The following is a 20,590-nucleotide window of genomic DNA, read 5'->3' as shown; positions in this document are numbered from 1 at the left end:
ATAGCCAGAGTCGCTTTGGGACGTTAAACCCCCACAAACCAAACCAAACGTAATTTGCTGGCTGAAGTTACAGGTTACTACAGATCAAAGACGGTGATCGCTTGATCAGACTAAAAGCTATAGCTTCGACGGGTCTTCCAATCTTCTATCTTTGAGCTAATCTGAGACGCAGCTTCAGAACTACGAACTTTAGTAGTTAGGCTGCATCATGTAAGAGCTAGCTTGACTAGCCGCCCACAGTTAAAGGCAAGGATAAGCGTGCCGTAAAGCATCGTGTTGCTACAGCTGTATGGGACGCCTCGCTCATGAGTGTCTCCGAGATAAGGATGCAGACTGCAAGGGGCACACTGGATTAAAAGCTAAGACGTCAAATCAGTGACATCGCTACGCCTTTCGTTCTCTCTCTCCCGACATCTCTCTGCACCCGCTTTCGTGTGGCACTTTCAGCCGGGAAATGGCAAGGGACAAATTCGCCAAAAGGGAAAGGATACGCAGAGGAGAGACAGCGGGGCTGTAGTAGCCTAGTTTTTTCCGGTGCGCCGGCGAGAGGCGCGTGTGCAGGGGTGCGCGCACACGTTCCATCTCTCCCTCTCGTCACCTTGCGCGTCCTCTCTCCTCCCTCCCCGCCCGCGTGCCAACCCGCACGGGCTTCTGCTTCTCGCACCGCTCGTCGTCGGCAAAGCGGCGGCTGCGAAAGCTGCCTGGCACGTGCGCACGAGGCAGTGCTTTCGCTGGCCGGCCGTCGACGCCAGACGTATCAATCACTCGCGTTCATCGCACGCGAGCAGCTCGCGGACCCGGCGTGAGTCGCTGCTCGTGCCAAGGCGCTCGTCTCTGACGCTCAACGATTATCGTGTCACGGTGTCATGGAGCGGACCTTGGTCCTTGGTTCGACCCCCCAGCGCCCCGCTGCGCGCGTGACAGACGTTGCCGCGATTGGTGGAGAGAGCAAGCGCACCTGTGTCCCGTGACGAGTCGGCGACAGATTCATACGCGCTCTTGTTCTCTTCCGATGGACCGAGCGTCGGTGTGGATAGAAGGAGCGCACTCGGCCACCCAGGAAGGCGGCGACAAAGCGGCAGCATGAAGATCATCGGCGCTGTGTGTTTCGCCGCTTGCGTCTGCGCGGCGGCAGGCTTCGGTGAGTGCCTCTGTTTTGATCGCATTTTGTGTGGCGTCAAAGGCATTTGGCTTTGTGACTTTGCTGGAACAGGCACAACTCAGATTCTCAGTCGACAGCTATACGAACACCGCGTCCAGCAAAGAAGAAAAAGGTTTGACTTTACTGTAAAGTGAGCTTTTTTTGAACTTAGAACTTCTATTCATATGACTGCTATTTGATGAAAGGACGGAATGCCACTACATGTGCTCCTGTTATCTAACAATCTAACGCGTACTCAGTTTTTAAACTCCTCAGTAGGTTTTCTAATGAGTTAGCCCTTGCCACAAATGCAGCCCTAGTTTACGTCGCATCTTGCTTCTTCTGAGTCCGCATTTTCGTATACCTTTTTGTCTAACGGTGTTTCCTCGCAAACCTTCTTTTTTCTTGCTCATATCTGTCGGCCAGAACATACACGGCAGTTCAGACATAGAGGCGGACCTATACCACATAGTATGGGCTTGCCAAAACAGCACAGACATACAACGGATAAAAGAACCACCGATTCAGCTGTGGGAACAAGTGCTGTCCGGCTCAGGCCCCGAAAATTCAGCAGGAGCTAACCGGAAGGGCCTAGAGCTGCTGCAAGATGAAATGGACTCTGGAATAGGGAGACCGACCACCAATTTTCGTCATCGTCATCATCATCCGCCTGGATACACCCACTGCAGGGCAAAGGCCTCTCCACTGTAGTTAACCCGGTCCTTTGCCAGATGCGCCCACCCTGTGTCCGCAAACTTCTTAATCTCATTCACCCACCCAACCTTCTGCCACCCCCTGCTACGCTTGCCTTTACCACTAATTTTAGTTATAAAATATTTCATCATCAGGGAGAGATTGGGATAGAATGCTGCTCGGATGCATTAGAATACAAAACTTACTGAACAATAATGGGAAAAAACAATTTCAAGATCTTAATTTGCGCTAAAAACATGGAAACGCCCGCATCCATTTCTGGTGGCTTGTTTCTTGAAACTCAAAAAAGGTCGCATCGCTGATTACGCTGCTGCGAATGATACGAAATCGAACCGTGTCTCTGACACGGCCTACACTGATTGGAAGATGGAATTACGCTTTACATAGCAGCTGCTTATTGCTGGCTAAGCATCTTTCATGACAGCGTCCCGACGACCATAGATGCGGATGAATGCACCCATTACGAGTGATTTGCAATCGTTATCTAGACAAGGGAGCCCAAAGAATGCATCTCATTTGCCACTGAGTCGCTTGGTCGTTTTTTCGGGAATCTCGCTCAGGGGCGGCATTCGCTAGCGGCAGTAATTATTAGACGCCAGCTTTATGTGTTAGTACGTTAGCAATGTGCAAAGGCTGACGTTAACTCGCGGTGGCTCGACAGCTGTGACTCGTCGGTACGACGGCGGGTAATAGCCGCGAGGCGTTTGTTTTATTTATTTAGAGGTTACCCCTCATTTCCCGAAAGCGTTACAGCAATGAGGTCAGAGCTTTCGAATAAAAGACACATTGACTTCGAAAGCACTACTATTTTCTTTTTTCTTGCAACTGCTAACCAACGGGACAAGGCCGCTCTCATAGAAGATGAAACGTTGCAGCTGCGTGCACTGAATTAACCCTTCTCCTATGGGGCGAAATTTCAGAAGAGAACGAGCGCGATAATTAGTTAGGTCCTGTTTTGTGCTGCTGCCTATATATGATAAGAAAGAGAGCGAAATAAAGGAGGACTTAAAGACCGATTACCGTAACCTGCAAACCAGGTGGCCATTTGCTTCAAGCGTTTTGCTCGAATGAATTCATTCGAAGTGATTCATCCCTTCTACATGTTGCCGCCTAATCCGTCTCATTGCTGCGATGCGCAGAGTCTCTGTAACGAGTAGTAGCACGTATCGTGAGATAATTACGATCGGACGCCACTTGCCGTAGTGCTGCAAGGCTACGCCGATGCTGCCTGTTTAAAGTAAATTTAGAGCGCAACGAACAGAAACCAGTCAGAAGTGAAGAAATGCAGAGGCGCCGAAGGGCGGAAACAAGATATTTGGAGTTCGAGGAGGTAGTAGAACCCGATGTACGAAAGATTAACCTTGAAGTGTTAGCTATTTGGACCGGTTGGTACGCTTTTTAGACGTAAAAACTGTAACGGACAATGAAAAATCTGAAGTGAAGGCATATACAAGCGCTGATGTACTCGGCGCCTTTATGTCTTCTCTCGTTTTGTCCCGTTCGTAGCGTTTAATCTACCACCCCGTAGTATTTAGCCGTGAAAGCAAACACGTATCGTTAGGTGTTCGCATTTTGTTTAGATCACCAGTCCGGACTCTGGATTGGCTCAAGAAATTAAGACCCAATGCAAGCTTCGCTGTCAGAAGCCAGACCCGAAGAAAGAACAAAGCTGTCTCCTGTCGTTGTCGGCTACACGCGTGCGCAGTGAGGGCCTTGACCGCCTCCCTTTGGCGTGCCGTTCTGCTGCTGACAGCTGTACGTACTATAGGCGCTGTTATTTGGGAAAATACTGCTGCTGGGGTTGAGCTCAGTGCTCGCTCCGCATGCACTTACACGTACATTTCCTGCCGTTGAGTAGCCGAGCTGAATGGAGGCATCTCTGTGTGGCGCAGCGGAGAGCGGATCCTTTAAGTTGATTCGTTGAAACTAAAATGCATGCAACTTGACCCTTCGTAATGTACGTACAGTGGAGACAGTGAGCTGCTTTGTCATGCGTTAAGATACGCACTGGTGGAAGGGTTTTCAGTGGAGCCGGATATCAGAAGTGACAAAAAAAAACTGCTCTAAGATGACCGAGAAAAAAAGATAAAAATAAAGGCGGACGCAGTGCGGTATCACAATAAAAACCTAGAGGAGGCTTATGGAAGAAGCGCTCCCCTTTTTCTTCGTTTCCTGTTCTTCATTTGCTCGGCAGCGTTCAGTACAAGGCTCGCTTCTTTCCTTCGCTCTCACAGCGACCGTGTTACAGCCTATGGTTGTTATAGCCACTGCTGCTTGCGCCTATGCAACGTGCTTTTCTTGGCGCCGTTTCGTTGGAGAAAAAGAAAGAATACGCGAACACTGACCACTTGGAGGCGCCGGCGAGGAGAACTAAATATAACCGAAGCTAACAACTCGCCGCCCTTCGCTCCTCGGGCCGCGCGTAGACCTGTCTACAGCTGCTGTTGAGAGTGTCGACCGCGCGCTTCGCTCGGCCGTCGGATAACGCGTGATTCACGCCGCGCACTTGGAACTTTGCGCTTGGCAGTGGACGCGCGTCGAAAGCTCCCGTCGACTCACAGATCGGCTTTGCTACTACGGCGGCGCTGAATTTTCTCCCACGCAGCGCGGTATACCGAAGCTGTGCTAGCTGCCCCTGCTTTTGCTGGGAATTCTTTTTTTTTTTTGCCATTTCGGAGCGAGCGTGAGTGGTGAGGTTAGAGAGGTAAGACTTTTTGTCACTACCAGTTAGGTCGAGTTTTTGGCATACTTTAAATGTCTGTCCCAATGACCTCGAATAGTCTTGGTTGTCCGTCAACCGGGCCCGCTTTATTTCAGCATATCTGCTCCTCACTGAGTGGGACTCTTGGCTGGCCTCCCTTAGCTTTTCCTTCTCGCGGTATCCACTCTGACATCCTAATAGACTATAGAGCAGAAAGTGGGGCGAGTTGGTTTAGGTGCATGGTGGAAAAAGAGCGCAAAGACGAAGACGGAACGAAGAAACAACAAGGAGGAGCGCTGCACTCTCAATTGAATATCTATTCCTGAATGTGCAGGTGTAACTAGAAAACGGTAAAAGTAGTGAATCATCAAAGCAGAAATCGTCACCAGAAAAAAAAATCACCTAAGAGCAGAAAACAAGGAACACGGTTCAGATGCTTCCCTGATAGCCCAAAGAGGATGCTAAAAAACGGAACTCCCTATCAGTCAGCGTCACAGAAGGCTGACTGATGCAAATTTCCTGCCTGCCACATTCGCACGTGGAAAGTTTCCATCAATTCCAGGATTATTTGCTGTCGGTGCCGGAAAAGAACCGTCACTTTTGTAAGCAAAGGAGTGCAAAGTGACTGTTCTTTTCAGGCACCGAGAACAATTAGTCCTGGAATTGATGGAAGCTTTCCACATGCGAATGTGGCAGGCAGGAAATTTGCATCAATCAGCCTTCTGTGACGCTGACTGATAAGGAGTTCCGTTTTTTAGCATCCTCTTTGAGCTATCAGGGAAGTATCTGAGCTGTGTTGCTACGTTCCTTGTTTTCTGCTCTTAGGTGATTTTTTTTCTGGTGACGATTGCTGCTTTGTTGATTCACTATTTTTTACCGCTTTATATTTATACCTGTACATTCAGGAATAAATGTTCAGTTCAGAGTGTAGCGCTCCTCCTTGTTTCTTCGTTCTGTCTACGTCTTTACGCGCTTTTTCCACCATGCACCCTAATAGACAGCCTGTTGGAAGTATTCTGCACAACATGTGCTGCCCAGATCAATTTCTTCTTGCTTAGCTTCAACTAAAGCATACACGACTCGCGTTTGCTGTTCTACCCCGGCTGCCCTTTTTTTGTCTTTTAATGTTGCGTCTATCGTTTTTATTTCTGTCGCTCAGCTTTGGTGAACTTAGTGCGATTTCTGTCCTTCTCGTTAGCCTCCAAGCTGCAGTGGCCCATATGTGGGTGCTAATAAGTTGCATTGGTTGTGCACTTTTTTTCTCAGGGATGTGTGTCGCGATTTGGTGGTGATAGCCGCAGATCCAATATTACCCTTTTCCATTTCTCCTGCCGATTTCTATCCCAATCTGGATTTTCCGGATCACTTGGATTACTTGGTCACAAGTGGAGTACTTGGCTTAGATAGGCATATACTTCATGATTAATCCTGACAACGTTGTTATTATCTTACTGCCTTTTTCAGACGGTGCGATTTTGAGACTCCTTTACTGTATTTTCATTACTAAGGAGAAAAGGAACACTTCATTCAACTCCTGCCCCAAGTCCGGGGCGGGATCCGTTATTGTGCTGTTTACAACGCCCTCGGATTTGAGAAGCGGTACTGTCTGCGAGTGCGATGGTAACTACGTGCGCGAAGTTTGTCAGTGTGCGATCTGTGAGATGATAGAGTGAGAACGACTGTCTCCCCGGAACTCTAAAGGAGAGTTTTTTTTTTATGAAGGAGGCATTATTACCAGCATATTTAGCAAGAAATAATAAATAGCAGATGGCTTAGCATGGCTAACCGTCGAATATCGTGCAGTGGCACTAGTTGCGGTGAACACTTAAGGTCTTTACGTACTAAAGGCGTTTGACCGTGGTAAAGACCTCCATCCGGAAGACATTTACCATGAAGGCTTTTGCCCTAAGGGCCTTTACCACACAGGCCTTTGCCCTAAGGGCCTTTACCCCGAAGGCATTTACCTTGAAGGCCTTCCTCCAGGTCTACCCTTCACCATGGCCTTCACCCAAGTGAAGGCCTGCAAGGTGTAGACCTGGAATGTCGCCCACAACCCGGGGTGCAAGCAGGTGGGCCGCCTGCCACAGAGCAAGCTTCAGGGACGTGCGTATGCCCGAAATCGGAAAATGCGCCTTGCAGTGCTACCGCACCAAAAATGGAACTGCCCTCCCCGCTCTGCTGCCCTGTCTACTACAGAATCAGCGAGAAAACAATTACCTCCCTTTTTGCAAGCACTGTTGCGTATTGCGCACAATGAAAGAATCTGGACAATCGGTGAGGCTCTTCTCGACAGTTTCTGAAGTGGTTTTCTCGCATGACGAAGAATGTACAATCAGCCGTGAAAAACCTAGTACGTTCTATCTCTTGCAGACACATTCAATGCACGAGTCATTTCCTGTGGATCCGTCCCGCACCCTTATCGCTTCTCTGTCGCACCGCTCGAAGTCATTTCCTCGACACCTTCTCCGCGACAGCGCGAACACAAAATGAAATGGAGATAGGAAGGAACACAATGCAGGCGCTCTTCCTTGGTCCTTGTTTGCTCTTGCGCTGCATGGCGTGACAGATACGTGCACGTACCAGCCAGCCCAATACATTTGTTTGCCTTTCCCGCCAGCGTAGGGCTCGGTGAGTTTGCTCAATGCAAACATGGTGGAAAATTCGCTAGCGCTTTTCGCCGCCAATTGCCGGATGAGTGAACAATCATGTCAAGAAGTTTGGCTGTAGGGAAGCAGCAGTGTGTAAACACTGGCTGGCGCTGCGCTCAACGCAGTGACAGACCGAAGCCGAACAGAGTTAAGCGAGCGGCATGATACACTGAAAAAAAAGAAAAAGAAAACCACACGAAGGTGCCATTAACTCTTCTCCTTCGTTCTGTGATGATTGGCTGTCCCACAAAATCTGGCGACCGCAGAGGCTTGGCTATAGACATAATGATGAAAAACTATTATGAAATGAGAGTAATTTTTATGATTTTTATTATTCCATTCTAACAGCATCGATCACAAAAAATTACCAAGAAGATTGGAAGAAGAGCGAACGTTTTAAATGGAACAAAAGGGCAACTTTTGGTATTTCTCATTTCATACCATAAACAACAAAGTCCTGCGGGGAAAAGGAGACTAGTTTGGTCCCACCGATGGTATGCGGACGTGTGAAAACAAAACAAAGAAAAAGAGAAAACTAGAATTGCAGAAAGTGACTTAGAAAAGCTGTTTGCCTACAACTACGACCGTTCGAAATGCAAGCTCCCAAATTGCATGTTTAATTTTTATCTGCGTTCTTCTCAAAATCCTTCCTAACGAAGAGCAGCATGTTGGTGGTTCTAAACACTGGCAAAAATCTCTGCCTCTCAAGGCAGAGTTCATGTGATCTCTTCCTCGTCAACACCTCCAAAGATCGTTCGCAATTTGAATAAATTAGTGATATTTATTACCGAGTAATTCTGTTTATTTTGTTTTATTAAAAAAATTTGGCATTATAGCTTTGTCAGCGCAGTTCACGAAGGTGACGCCGCGGTCTTCAGGTTGCTAAGGTTTCGAAGTTTTGTGAAATGAACCAGCGGTGGAAAACCAGAATGCTTGGTGCGTCAATTCTTGAAGCGGAAAAACCACGTCGCGAGCAAGCACCGGGCAGTCAAACAACGTTTGCTTTACGATAGCAACGCCCAGCCAGTCTTGCTTGGACATATACCAATCGTGCATTCGTCGAACACGCGGCGTTGACCATGTCTGCGCATGCGCAGGCGTGGCTCTGAGGTGGGAAAACACGGCCGTCGCCTGATGTCTTGACGTTTGAGCTCGGCATTCGTCCGTTTGCGCAACTCTGCTGACGCGATGCTAACGCTTGAGACCATCGCCAGCGAAATTGCTTCGTTCGCAATGTACTGTTTTAGCGTATTCCACTTCAGCTTTATCTTGTATCAGGTGATCTCTGCCTATCGTTGCCTGTAGCCTAGAACGAGGTTATAGCGCGTTGTTTGGCAGTGATAGATTGGTGCTTATGTGGATAACGACCATATTTTCACATGTAATACTTAGAAATATACGTTCAGATATAATCACTTCTATATGTAACAGTACTCAAGCCTCACCGTATTTTTCATATCACCCGCCCGCAACTCGGAGCTCTTGGCTAAGCTCGGCGGAGCCAGATAACCGGCGAGCTCAGGCCGACAAGCCGAAGCACTTTCAACGCGATAGCGTCAAGGGCGACGCGAGAGTGTCGCAGAAAAGCCGGCGTCGTTAGCGGTGAGCGAGAAATCTACGAAAAAACCTCTAGAGAAGAAACCTACCAATATAGGTCATGTGACTTTGTAACGTCGTCACAACCTGCCCGCCGGATTGTGGGAAAACTGCACACCGTGGCAGATGGCAGTGCAATAAATGACTGATCGCGAGAACTTGCCTAGGAAGAGCAATCTGGGTCTCACAACCTCCACCAGTGGCAACACCTGCCATCGCAGGGCAGTGGCGCATCGCTTAAACGCTGCACCCCTGCGCCAAGAGTGGTACGAGTACTCCCAAGGATTTATGAATGTAAAGTCGAGAATGACCAATTCGCCATATATGAGCTCTGACCCATCAACGTTATCGCGTCATATCCTTTGAGGCGGAGCGGAGCTTAGTGTCCCCTCCGGTTTTCGGGGTTTAATGACTTCATTATGACGTTATTTTGACTGACCACCGGGCCTTTTTTTACGTCTGGTTGTTCATTTTGCGTAAGATGTACGTCTACATTTATTAAAAGCGCCACCTTTTATTTGTTTACATGGACCTGCAAAGAGAAATCGGTGCTTGATAGCGGAGGTCGCTACTCCTTTTAGAGTGGGCAAGAGCTGACTAGAATTGACTGCGTACATCTCAACGAGGCACAGCTGTAGCACAGTCTTACAGGGCGCATATCACTATGCAGCAATGCTATATAGTACGCAAGTAGAAATGGGTGACATACGAAAGTAGGTTTGAAAACAAGTCAAAACGCTTGCCTTTATTTATCTTGGGTGAAAAAAACAAACAAACTGATAGCAAGTGCGCAAGCATTACTCTATGCTTCTGAGCAAACTAAAACCAGTGGCCATCTGCCCCGACATTGCAGTATAGGCTCGTAATGTGTACAATGTGTGCGCTGGTTATGGCTAATTCACGCCCCTCCAAGTGCTGCCTCGCGTCATTTTTTCTCATCTTTTTTTCGCACGGACGAATAAAGATAATGTTCACATGACGGGAGAGCGAAAAACTGGCCTCCGACAAGCTCTGTTTGTAAATGATTTCTTCGCTGAAACATACAGGCTGTTTATACACGTCCCTCACATTTGCAGTATGACAGCTACTCGCAATGTGAGGGCCGAGTATAACGTTATGCAGCTTATACAAGTTCACAGGACGTGAGAGGAGGACAAGTACAATCAGCTTGTGGGTTTCACCGAATAAATCAGCTGAAGCGCAGCGCTCGGCCGTGCCTACCGTCCCTTTGTTCATGTCCGATTTTTTTTTGCCAGAGTGGAAGCTTGGGCGAGTCGCTGACGGTTCACATGCGACATAGCGCCCGTCCTGTTTGCCTCCCGGCGTCCGTGTCTGTTTAGCGCTATGTGGAAAACAATTTTTCGCGCTTCAGTGATGTCAGCCAGCTAAGCGGCAATTAACCCGATCAACCAACTTAATGAAATTAGGTTTACAAGTTGTAAATTGGTGCTTAACGCACCGAAGCGACACGCCGGATATGAGGGAAACCGTCGTGGACGGCTCCTGAGTAATTTAGAACACCTGGGTTCTTTGACGTGCCCTGACCTAGCGCAGCATACGGGCGTTTTTGTACGCGGCTGTGGTCGAACCTGTGACCTTGCAGATCAGCAGCTGAACGCCAAAGCCACTGATCGACAGCGGCGGGTCAGACTATGTTACCGCACGCGAAGCGGATTGCATGCAGTATTGACACATTTGTTCATTTGTTTCTATTAATGTTTAAACAGCTGAGATAACTACCGTTGTAGATGATTTTCGCTAGACCAGACACCGCTTATCCCATAGATCACAAACTCTGCTTCGGCCGGGCGCTCTTCGTAAGCCACTAGGATTACGCCGGAGTGCTGAGCTTGGCGGCCTTGTCCCAAGGGAACAGCCAGCTGTCGCGTCCCTTTCAAACCAACGCTTTGTGCCTTCGAGCATTTTGAGCTGTCTCTTAAATGACCAAGCGTGCTAAACCATTTGTACATTAATGCGTACTACCGATTATCATTCAATCCTTGTGGAAGCCTACAAAACGTCGCTTTTTAGCACGGCATAGAGAAAACGAAGTGAAATAATAAAGCATCGTTTTGTGCTCTCGAGGTCATGCGTGCAGAGTTCTGCGTATTGCAGCAGTTGGGCTGGCCTGTCAAACCGGTCTGTCTTTCCATTCTTTTTCGCAATTCCACTTATCGACGAAGTCTGGCGCCACCGAGAAAGAGTAGCGCATTGTCTATCGCGCGAGCATCTTCATTCATTTCTTATGCCAGGATCGTCCGCGACAAACTGTGACCCTTTCTGCACCGGTGACTGCAAGCATGCTTGTCTGTTTTTCCGCCTCCCAGCAAAGAGTAATGGAAAATCGTCAGCAGTAATATAACCACGGCGTCGACCGACTTAGTCTGCACCCGACTTTTCGCATGTGCCAAGAGACGCCTTCATAAATTGCGCGCGATTAGATCTCGGCTTCGGGAGCCTTCGGTGCCAGCCCGGCATGGCTATACCTCTCTTTTGCCAACCTGCGCTCGCATACTGCGACTGGTGTATAGTTTGGTCGATGTCATATTAATAGTCGTGAACAAAATGCGCCGATTGTTGCGATCTGCATAGTACAGTAACTTTTCGCAACAAGCGTACAGGAGAGGTGCATTTGAGGGTCAATTTCTGAACTCCTTCTGGTCTTGAGGTTGATTAGCCCATAATAACCACCAAAAAGGAAGCTCGAAACACAATCGGATTGCAAAGTTATGCCAAGTGTGTTGGTTTTTTTTTTTTTTGGAGAAGGGGATCCTAAAAGTGCGATTTACTTCGCTTTTACATAGCATGAGAAAAAAGACGGGGGGGGGGGGGGGGGGCATCTATGGGCATTGCTTGCACCATGATTTGCAACTACGCGGCCTCAGGATAAAAAGAATGCTTAGAGAACAGGTTTTCTCCTATTCGCCTTGAGTACATCAGTCAGAAAGGTGCCTGCGGCCACATTTGCGATATCTACTAGAAATCGCCATTATAAAACCGTATCGCTTTAAGAGCTTTAGTAAGGGTTAAACGCTTCAGCTCGCTTAGCTTGGAAACTCCCACTTCGCTACAGCTCCCTCTGATGCATCATTCTTCTGCGGCTTCGGCAAGCTCATAACACTTAAACAGCTGCTTCCAACCCAGAATACAAGGTTTAAGACGAGACCCTTGTCTATAGCTGTACTGCGTGGCGCGGAACCGACAAATACGCTGATGGCCCACAAGCTCGTTCTAAACAACACTGCTCCGACGAAACGTCGGATGGCGCTGCAACGTGCTCTTGGCGCGTCATTGGGTGGCATTTCAGCGTTCGGAAGAGTGCCGTCAAATGGTGCACTAAAACTCTAATTTTTGTTTTTTTGCTTTGAGGGCTCATGACCTCAACGTATATTCTACTGCCATCGGCATCCAAAGAAGTATTCCTTTCCCTTTCAGATGCAACGACTTTGATCCAGCTGGTTTCCTCTTGAGCTGGTTTCCTTTTTTGCTTTTGAATTAGACCTGGAGGACAGCAAATGCGCTTAGATGAAACCAAGGTTGCGCTGAAAGCTGCATGGCCCGCGCTTTCTAAGCGCTATAAAGCGACGCGTGCGCGCGCGCGCCACGCGTAAATATATTCGTCGCGAGCGCGTGACCTGCATCAGGAGCTCCAGCGCGGCCTTTGGTTCCATTGTTTCTCAGCGGCGCGCTTTAGGGCTGAGCGTGCGCGTGGCTGAGCGCGTGCGACCCTCGGCTTCTTAATTTGCGCGCCTCCGGCGTGCACATATACGGTCGCCGAGATTACAAGCGGCGCGCATGCAGTCTTCGGAGTCTTCAGAGGGCGTCGAAATATTTATCAAGGTCATTCGTTTCTCTCCGTTTCGTGCAGTCTGCGTAATTCACTAGCTCTGTCCTTTTACAAAGATATCAGCAACAGTGGAACTTGGCGAAAATGCCGGCGTAATCTGTGAGTGAAGCCCCCACTCTTCAGAAGCACCACCCATCAGCCACCTCCCTACTGCACACACCTATATAAGGATGTGCCTACCCCTCAACTTACTGGCAGACACCCTGGACCCGCCGGCCCACTCCACCTCCATCCTCGGAAATCGCCACCCGGCCACCTACCCGCCAACCAGGCCGCAGAAGCTTCACATATATGTGGAGCTTCTGCCACCACCAACCCGCCTATCTCTACTCTGCACAGGGTCTCCACCCACTAGAAGAATTGAAAGACTCACTGGGAAAGCCAGCTGCTCTCGAGAAGCACCACCCATCTGCCACCTCCACCCCCCCTTACCCCGCCATCCTCTACCCACCTCTTCACCCCACTTCGGCTCACCAAGCAAAATGATCAAAGTAATCATCGAGGATGCATCCAACTACTATCGCAGCTTCCTCTCATCAGGCTTCGTGATCATCATTTCACTTTTTTTTTTCCTCATAGGCTCAAAACCTACGGGTAAGATTTAAGTATCATGTGCCTGTTTTTATTTCTTTACTTTCCGCGTCCTTTCCTACGCGTGCTGGGAGAATGGTGTCCACAATGCTTTAGCGCTGGACTTGACCTTATCATCCTCAGTAATATTCTTTTTTCTGTCTCCTTTGACCGCCCTCGAACGGAACAGATAATGCAGCATTACTGGAGGCAAGACTGGCCACAATACTTCTCGAACAAGCAGCTCATATGCCCGCTCGTCATCGAAACAACCGAGGCTTCCCACCCGAATACACCGCAGAGGATGGCCGAATACGATGGAGAGAGAGAGAGAGAGAAGTGGTAGAGGAAAGGCAGGGAAGTTAACCAGAAGTATGTTCCGGTTGGCTACTCTGCACTCGGGGAGAGGGGTGAAGGGACGTGAAAGGATGGATTTCGCGAAACACGCATTATAGTCATGCTATCGTCGACACAAGCTACGCTGAGCTTGTAGTTGCGACAGCGCTGCACAGCTGGATCGCACTTTTAGGTGGTCGGAACAAACGGCAAACTTGCTGGACCAAATAATTCTTTTCCAAATAATGCGTTTCGTGCGAAGCGAAATGTGGCAAAGCATACACTGGCTGACAAATTTGCTCTTGGTCGACTAAATAGGTAAGTTTTTTTTTTCGGTACGATTGATCGAAAGTGGGCCTGCGATCTTTCCGTTCCGTGCCGACACAGCGATTCGCTTCGGGACGCGCGTCGCATCCGTCAACCAGTAAAACGGCGTCGGCATAGATTCTTCGGCAGCGTCTGTATCGCTTTATGGCGGCGAGCTGCGCAATGTCCTCCTGTCTGCACTGCTTCCGCTTTGGAGGTTAGGCTTCCGCGACCCACCGAGCTGGTTCAGGGCTATGCACTTCGCGGGTTCGATCCAGGCCGCATTTTGGAAGCAAAGTGAAGAAGTGCCAGCGCGCTTTGCAACATCAGCGCACGTTGGAAGCCAAAGTGGCTGAAAATTCGGAGCTGTCCACTACGGTGGGATATCGCATCGGCGGTATTAGAGGTTTGAGCATCCGCCTCGTATGCAGGGGATGCGAGATTCGGCCCTCAACGCCGCCGAGTGCGCCCATCGGTTTGCAATGTGTATCCAAGCTTTACCCTGCGCTGGTGCTCGTATTCTCTCCGGCAGAATGCTTGGGAAAATGAGTCTTTGATCGCACTTTCTGCAGCCCACAAATCCACCTTTTGGTCAAGCTGCAGTTGGGCCATTAAAATGCAATATTCACAACCACTATGGCCAATAGTATACTTGAGGAACTTAAAACTCTGCCAATTATTTATTTCACGACACGAGGTAAGTCACGCATGGAGTCTCAAACCAGCGATTGCATATGAGGCCGCTGCCTGCTATCCTTTATTTCCGCTACCCCAGCTCAGGTGCCACCGATTAGTGATGGCAGATGCCGGGGTGAGCAAACATCTTTTACCTTCCTTTTGTTATTTTAAATAAATAATCACTTACTACTACTACTACTACTATGAGGCCGTCTCTAAGAAGGGTGGACTGTTCTATTTGTTGGATCGACACACATGCACAGGCCCTCAATCCCGAATTCAGAAATGGCAGTAACAGAGTAATTGTGCCAAATCCAGTGTTCAGCGTGCACGGGGCAGACGCTCACAGCAGGGCATTCGTAGTAAATAATTTCATGACACGATGACGGAAGTTGAGATCTCAGGATAATTCTAAAAAAAAACAATAATTGAAAGCGAAGGCTAACGCTGTTGTCCGTTTAAAATGACAGGAAACGGCTCCATGGACGGCGGCAGCGGCCTTCATACCCACGACGTACTGCAGACAACGTGGGCGCACTTGCTAGCTTGAGGTCGCTCGTCTGACTGGCAGACTTCATGGTGTTTTGAAGAGTGCTGCGAGCGACTTATTGCGCACGGACTCTTTTATGCTTTATTTTTGCGTAATTACCTGCATCATTCTGTATGCCTCTAACAAGATGCTTAAGGGGACCGGCTGATGCATTATTTAATGCCAAGAACAGCCCTGGGTACGAGGCATCCACTTTTATTTTATTGACATATGCACGGAATGTAGACGGTTATATACTGTGATCCTACTACAAACAAAAAGACAAATGGACTGAAAGCCGGTGTCGTGGTGTTAACACCTAACAAGCTAACAAGACAGTGCACACAAGTTAACTTGCCAAGAAAGCAGGTAAGAAGTTCCAGCAGGGACCATGGTAAAAAACAATAAAAATTACTATTACACACAATTTTGCATATCCCATCCTATAGCATTGAAATAAAGGCTACAGGGCAGATGGGCACTTGTGTAAGTGCACGATACCAAGTCCAGCTAGCTAAAGACTTCCGCGTGTAGCCATTTCGTCCGCCATTCGCCGCGCAGCAATTTCTACACGCTGCTGTATCATGAGTAAATAGCATAAAAAAGTGCGGGCGAGATAGCTGATGCTTTTAGTGTCCGTACTGAGCGCACGTGCATCTCTTACTCGAAGAGAGCTTGGCAGCCTTTCAGAGTGGAGTTTTCATTTCTCTTTCTTATGGTACTTGGGTATTTATTCCTTCAAGTATGTTTCAGTAAAAGTGATCACGAGACCAGCGCATTTCTTCTGTTCTGATTTTCTGCCCCTGCGTCGTTCTTTAGTGAAGCTAGGTCTTTACCTATCGTGTATCTTTATTACCACTGACCAAGGCTTAAACAAAACCGGAATGAGGCGTTTTCTTTAGCTCTAATGCTTAGTATTTCGCAGGAGATTAGCATAGCACCGAGGCAAAGGAGCCGCTTAGAAAACACGGCTGCAAGAAATGCGTTCTGGTTTTGGCGATATCAGGCAGTGTATTCCGATGAAAGCACCGAACGATAAGTTTGAAATGTCCTGAAAAGCAAGAACCCTCCACTCCGTGGCCTTCAACTGCGCACATATTTCGTGATTTATTTCGCCCATCTTCTTTCGGGAACCACCGCTTATCCCTTCACTTGACGGCTCACCATGCATGCCAGGGATATATATTATATAACTGTCCATTCCGTCCTGAAAGACTTCAGCCGATTCCCCCCCCCCCCCCCCCCCCCCAGCAATTTGGACGCCCGTGCGCTGAGACTATTGGCAGCTAAGCGCGGCCACCGCACCCCACATGTATTTTGTATATTTTTATTTGTATATAGTTTACATTGCCGCCCTACCCCTATCTTTTCTTGCTGTCGCTCCCCACTTTCTTTCCCTCTCCGTGTCCTCTCCCTGTCCTTTTATTCCCGCTAGTCGCAGCTCAGGTGCTTCAGGTTTCGATGGCAGATGCCGCGGCTGGCAACATCTTTTCATTCCACTGCTATTTTATTAATAAAGACCGCTAATATAATATTTTTTGTAAACTGTAGTTATCACCGCTGCAATTTTGTAGGTGGACATTTTGGCAGTATTTACTCATTTGTTTTATAAATGCTTTCAATACCAAGTTGCGAGGGGATGGAGTAACTTCAACCTGTGTGTTTAGACAATAACGATGCATTTGAAGTAGCATTCCTTGCACTGGCACAGCACGTCTGGAAGAGTTTATTTTTAATTAACGAAGAATAGTTAAGGCTTATGTCTTATTGTTCGACACGTTGAAAGCTTTGATTGGGGAGTTGTATGGCGTTACCATAAACCTTTAAGCGTCTTTTTGTTTTTCAGCGGCAGCTTTAATCTGAGATATTTGTTAACGTTCTTTTAAAGCGCGCGAAAAGTATAATCTGCAGCACTAGTTCCTTTCATCTCTCTTTTCTTATATATAAAACACTGTCATTTCACTGTGCTGTTTGAAAGGCAGTTGTCATGGTGCGCCTAGCAGCGACTATTAGCGCACGCCAGCAACCGAGTGCAGTCCTAAGCACCGCTGTCATTTCACGCACCTATTTTTAAGGGCAGAAAAGGAAAAAAGAAAACGCTCAGAGTGAAACAACGTTTTGAAAAATTGTCGTTTTCGTGTTTTTGTTTTCAGCCTACGGTGCCAGGGCAGAAATGTTTTTTTTTTATGTGGCCCTTTATAAATATGTCTGGAGGGGAGGAAGCTGTTTAATTATGCAAAAAACAAAAGTGCTTTCAAGCTTTCCGCCCTCGTCCGGTGCGAAGGAGGTAAGGAGTTACAGGAGAGCGCCCCCGACAGGTCACTCATACCTCAAGGCCAGTCTAGTCACGTGACTATGCAGTGTTTATTCTAGGAGCGCCCCCTCCCTCCCACCTCCTAGCTTTGATGACGTTTCTCATTGGCCAGCACTTTACAGCGGTAGGTTTCCACGCCGATTGTATTAGTGCACTGCCAGTGTCAACGGTACATTTGCTTCGGGCAGAATCTCCCGTGCAGCTGTCCCAGTAAAGAGCCGTCGCAGAATCTCCTCGCCCTAAGAGAGTTGCCGCGGAGGGAACGACTTCCGCATAACGGCGCCTGATTTCCGCGACACACAATCTAGCTCGCGAAGACCGCAGACGTCACCTCGATGTCTGCATAATACGCCACCAATGTGTCGCCTGACGCAGCATCCCCGAGTGACGTATCGATGCAACGGCAGCGCCCGTGCTGTTCTACCAACGGGACAGGGATTCCTCGCCGCTTGCGCAGTCCTTTCTCGCGTGTTGCTGCTGCGGCGGCGGCGGCGACCGCGTTGTTGACCCTATTCCGATCGGGTGACCCCGCCGGCGCGCCTCGCAAAGACGCCGCGCCTTGTTTTCTGCGGCTCGACAGATTGCGACGTTACGAAAGCGCTTGCGCGACGCCGTCGCACCCGGCCGAACAAAACGGTCGCGCCAACGGTCCGGCGCGAGCGCCGGCACGAAGCCGACCGCCGTCGCCGCCTTTTGTTGCTTCCTCTGAAAGGGACAACTCCTCGGGCCAGCGACGCAAGCACGAGATGTTTGCGCGCGAAAGCGAACGAGCCGGTGTCCCCGGTTTTGTTTGGGAATCAAGAGGACCGCACACGCTGGCGGCGCGCGAATGTATATGGGTGGCGCGCCGACCGCGAGCGCACCATCGGGATCTCGATCGGCGCTTAACTGGACGTGTTGCGCTGTCTCGGTTTGTCTTCGCTTGTGGCTGCGCGACCTCATGTTGCAACGGTGTTACGAAGTTCTCTTGTGCTACGAGCCGTGTCTTTCTTTCTTTCTTTCTTTCTTTCTTCCTTTCCTTCTTTCTTTCTTTCTTTCTTTCTTTCTTTCTTTCTTTCTTTCTTTCTTTCTTTCTTTCTTTCTTTCTTTCTTTCTTTCTTTCTCTCTCTCTCTCTCTCTATTCTTCTTTCTTCCTTTCTTTTTGCGTGTCCTTCGCTGGCAGCACACTGATTCGCCTGCAGAAGGTGTGGAGTTGCAGTTTGTGGGAGGCCGTTTCATAGAATCTGACACAATACAAGAACGCAGTCTCTCCTCAAAATCACTAATAATTTTGTGCTGCTAGTGCTGAACGTTGATGGTGTTCTTGTTAGCGAATCATCGACAATGAACCGAGGGAATGTCCGTGTTTGTGGATGTCGGCAACACCTGCTCCGCCATTGTCAGTGACACGTCGTCTGAGATAATATCGTCGATGAGCAATCGCATGGCGGCGCTCTGTGCGTGTTGCAGTGGGCATCGCGGGCTGTGGATAGAGAGAGATAACCACCAAAGGCCTAATCATTGTTAGAGGAAACTGTTACAGCAGAAGAGAGGACAAGAGTATCGTGCATTATCGATGCTGGACCCTCCATTTGTGTGCTCCACATCCGGTGCTGCGCACCACGCACTTTCCGCGCCATCTGAGCGATTCGCTCAGGTATCTTTCATGATAATATTGAAACATAGGGAACGTTTCAGAAAATTTCATTAGTTGTGCCAACCATGAGCCGAATGTTGGAAATTTTCAGTATATTCTATCTCAGCTCTTTTAACTCATGAACGGTGATGCAAACTTCGTGATGGGGAAGGTATGAAAGCATTCACAAGTTTTCTGATCCTTCAACGGCGGTAACTGCAGCAGAGACGTATTCCAGAGTTTCTGGAACCGCCGTCGTCTTCGCAGATGCAATATCACGTCTGTCGAGACAGCAAACTCAGCGTCTTCACCCGCTCCTTAATCATGTGGTTCGGATTTTTTTCCCATGAGAATGTCGTGTGAGGTCACGTGGTCCGGGTCCCAGAAACGCAGGAGTCAAGAAGACGACGATTATTGGATGTTGGACTTACTGCTGCAAGGGAGGAACTCCTGTTCTTGTGGCTAGCGGACGATGCTAAGAGGCAGAGCCTGATAAAGTTTCTTGAATAGAATCGGCCGCTCCACAACCTACTCTGGCTTATCGACAGCCTCTTCTTATGCCACATGGCAAGTCTTCGAATTAAAAAAGAAAACGTATCTGGTCCTCTCGCGTAGGCAGTGCCGCTTACGCTTTGACTTCTTTCTTGCCTGGGAGTGTGTTCCTGATTTTTTCTTTCTTTAGAGAGTTCGTGCGAACCTGCACTTAGTGTCATCTGGCGGAGAATTCGAAACTACTGCATATGTGCAAGAGCTGCCTCTGAAACTTGCCAGGATGCACGAAATGCGCCGAGAAACAAGCGAGCGCCACGCCGGTGCTTGGCTTTGGTTTTAATGTGGGCGTTTTATCGGAGTCATTACTGGCCGCGGGCGGCTTATTATCAGCTCTAGAGAAGCGCCGACGGTTTTTTACCAGCACTAGAAAAGCGCCGTTGGCGGTATTTTCAGAAAATTCTACGTTATATGTTTTCGTTTAGCGAGGTTATTTACATTACGCCTCGGAAACTACCACAAAAAGTGAGGACCCCCATACGTAAAGCTTATTGCTGCGCTGGTTGGCGCTGCACGATCGGATGATTTTTTGAACAGGCGCATGCAGGACGAAAATATGAGGAGGAATTAACTACTTTAGTTTGGATGCATACTACACACCCAGGTGGGATAGTTAGCTCTTGTGACCATCCTGTAGTTATCGTTCTTCGTCCTTCTGTCATGTCCCTGCCGCGCAAATAATTTTTGTGCGAGAATATTCATGCATGTGTAGTGCATGGTGAAATTATCGTTGTGTACGAGCAGTGATCGTAATCATGACAGCTCCAAGTACCAACTGCGCGTCAGCGTCACAAGGATTTCTGCTCTTGTTAGAGACACAGCAAAGCAAAAAGTAACGGCTGTCCGCCTGTGCCAACGTTGCACGCCTGCGCTAAGCGGAAGTGGCACTTCTCGGACAGTGCACACAATTGGGTCGCTGCACAGGGGCACGAAGAAGGAGCGAGGGGAACCGGTAATCGCGAGAAAGTTTTGGGACACGTTTTGTTGGGTTCGCCTTCTCAATTGGCTGCTCACTGGAGCATGTCGGCTTCACTCAGCCGTGGAAG

General features: G+C 48.7%; 1 protein-coding gene across 1 annotated transcript in view; it reads left to right on the top strand.

Annotated features, from left to right (window-relative positions):
- The first annotated feature begins 653 nt into the window (after positions 1-653).
- LOC144120498 (alkaline phosphatase, tissue-nonspecific isozyme-like) overlaps positions 654-20,590 on the top strand; it is a 45,469-nt gene continuing 25,532 nt past the window's right edge. Inside the window, exon 1 of the mRNA XM_077652945.1 lies at positions 654-1,141. Coding sequence (XP_077509071.1) covers positions 1,084-1,141 — 58 coding nt within the window. The 5' untranslated portion in view covers positions 654-1,083. The remainder of the gene's footprint in view (positions 1,142-20,590) is intronic.

This window comes from Amblyomma americanum, chromosome 2 (genome assembly GCF_052857255.1).
Source record: "Amblyomma americanum isolate KBUSLIRL-KWMA chromosome 2, ASM5285725v1, whole genome shotgun sequence".
NCBI classification, from domain to species: domain Eukaryota; kingdom Metazoa; phylum Arthropoda; class Arachnida; order Ixodida; family Ixodidae; genus Amblyomma; species Amblyomma americanum.
Note: the sequence above shows the minus strand (reverse complement) of the source record. Positions and strands in the feature narration are given on the sequence as shown.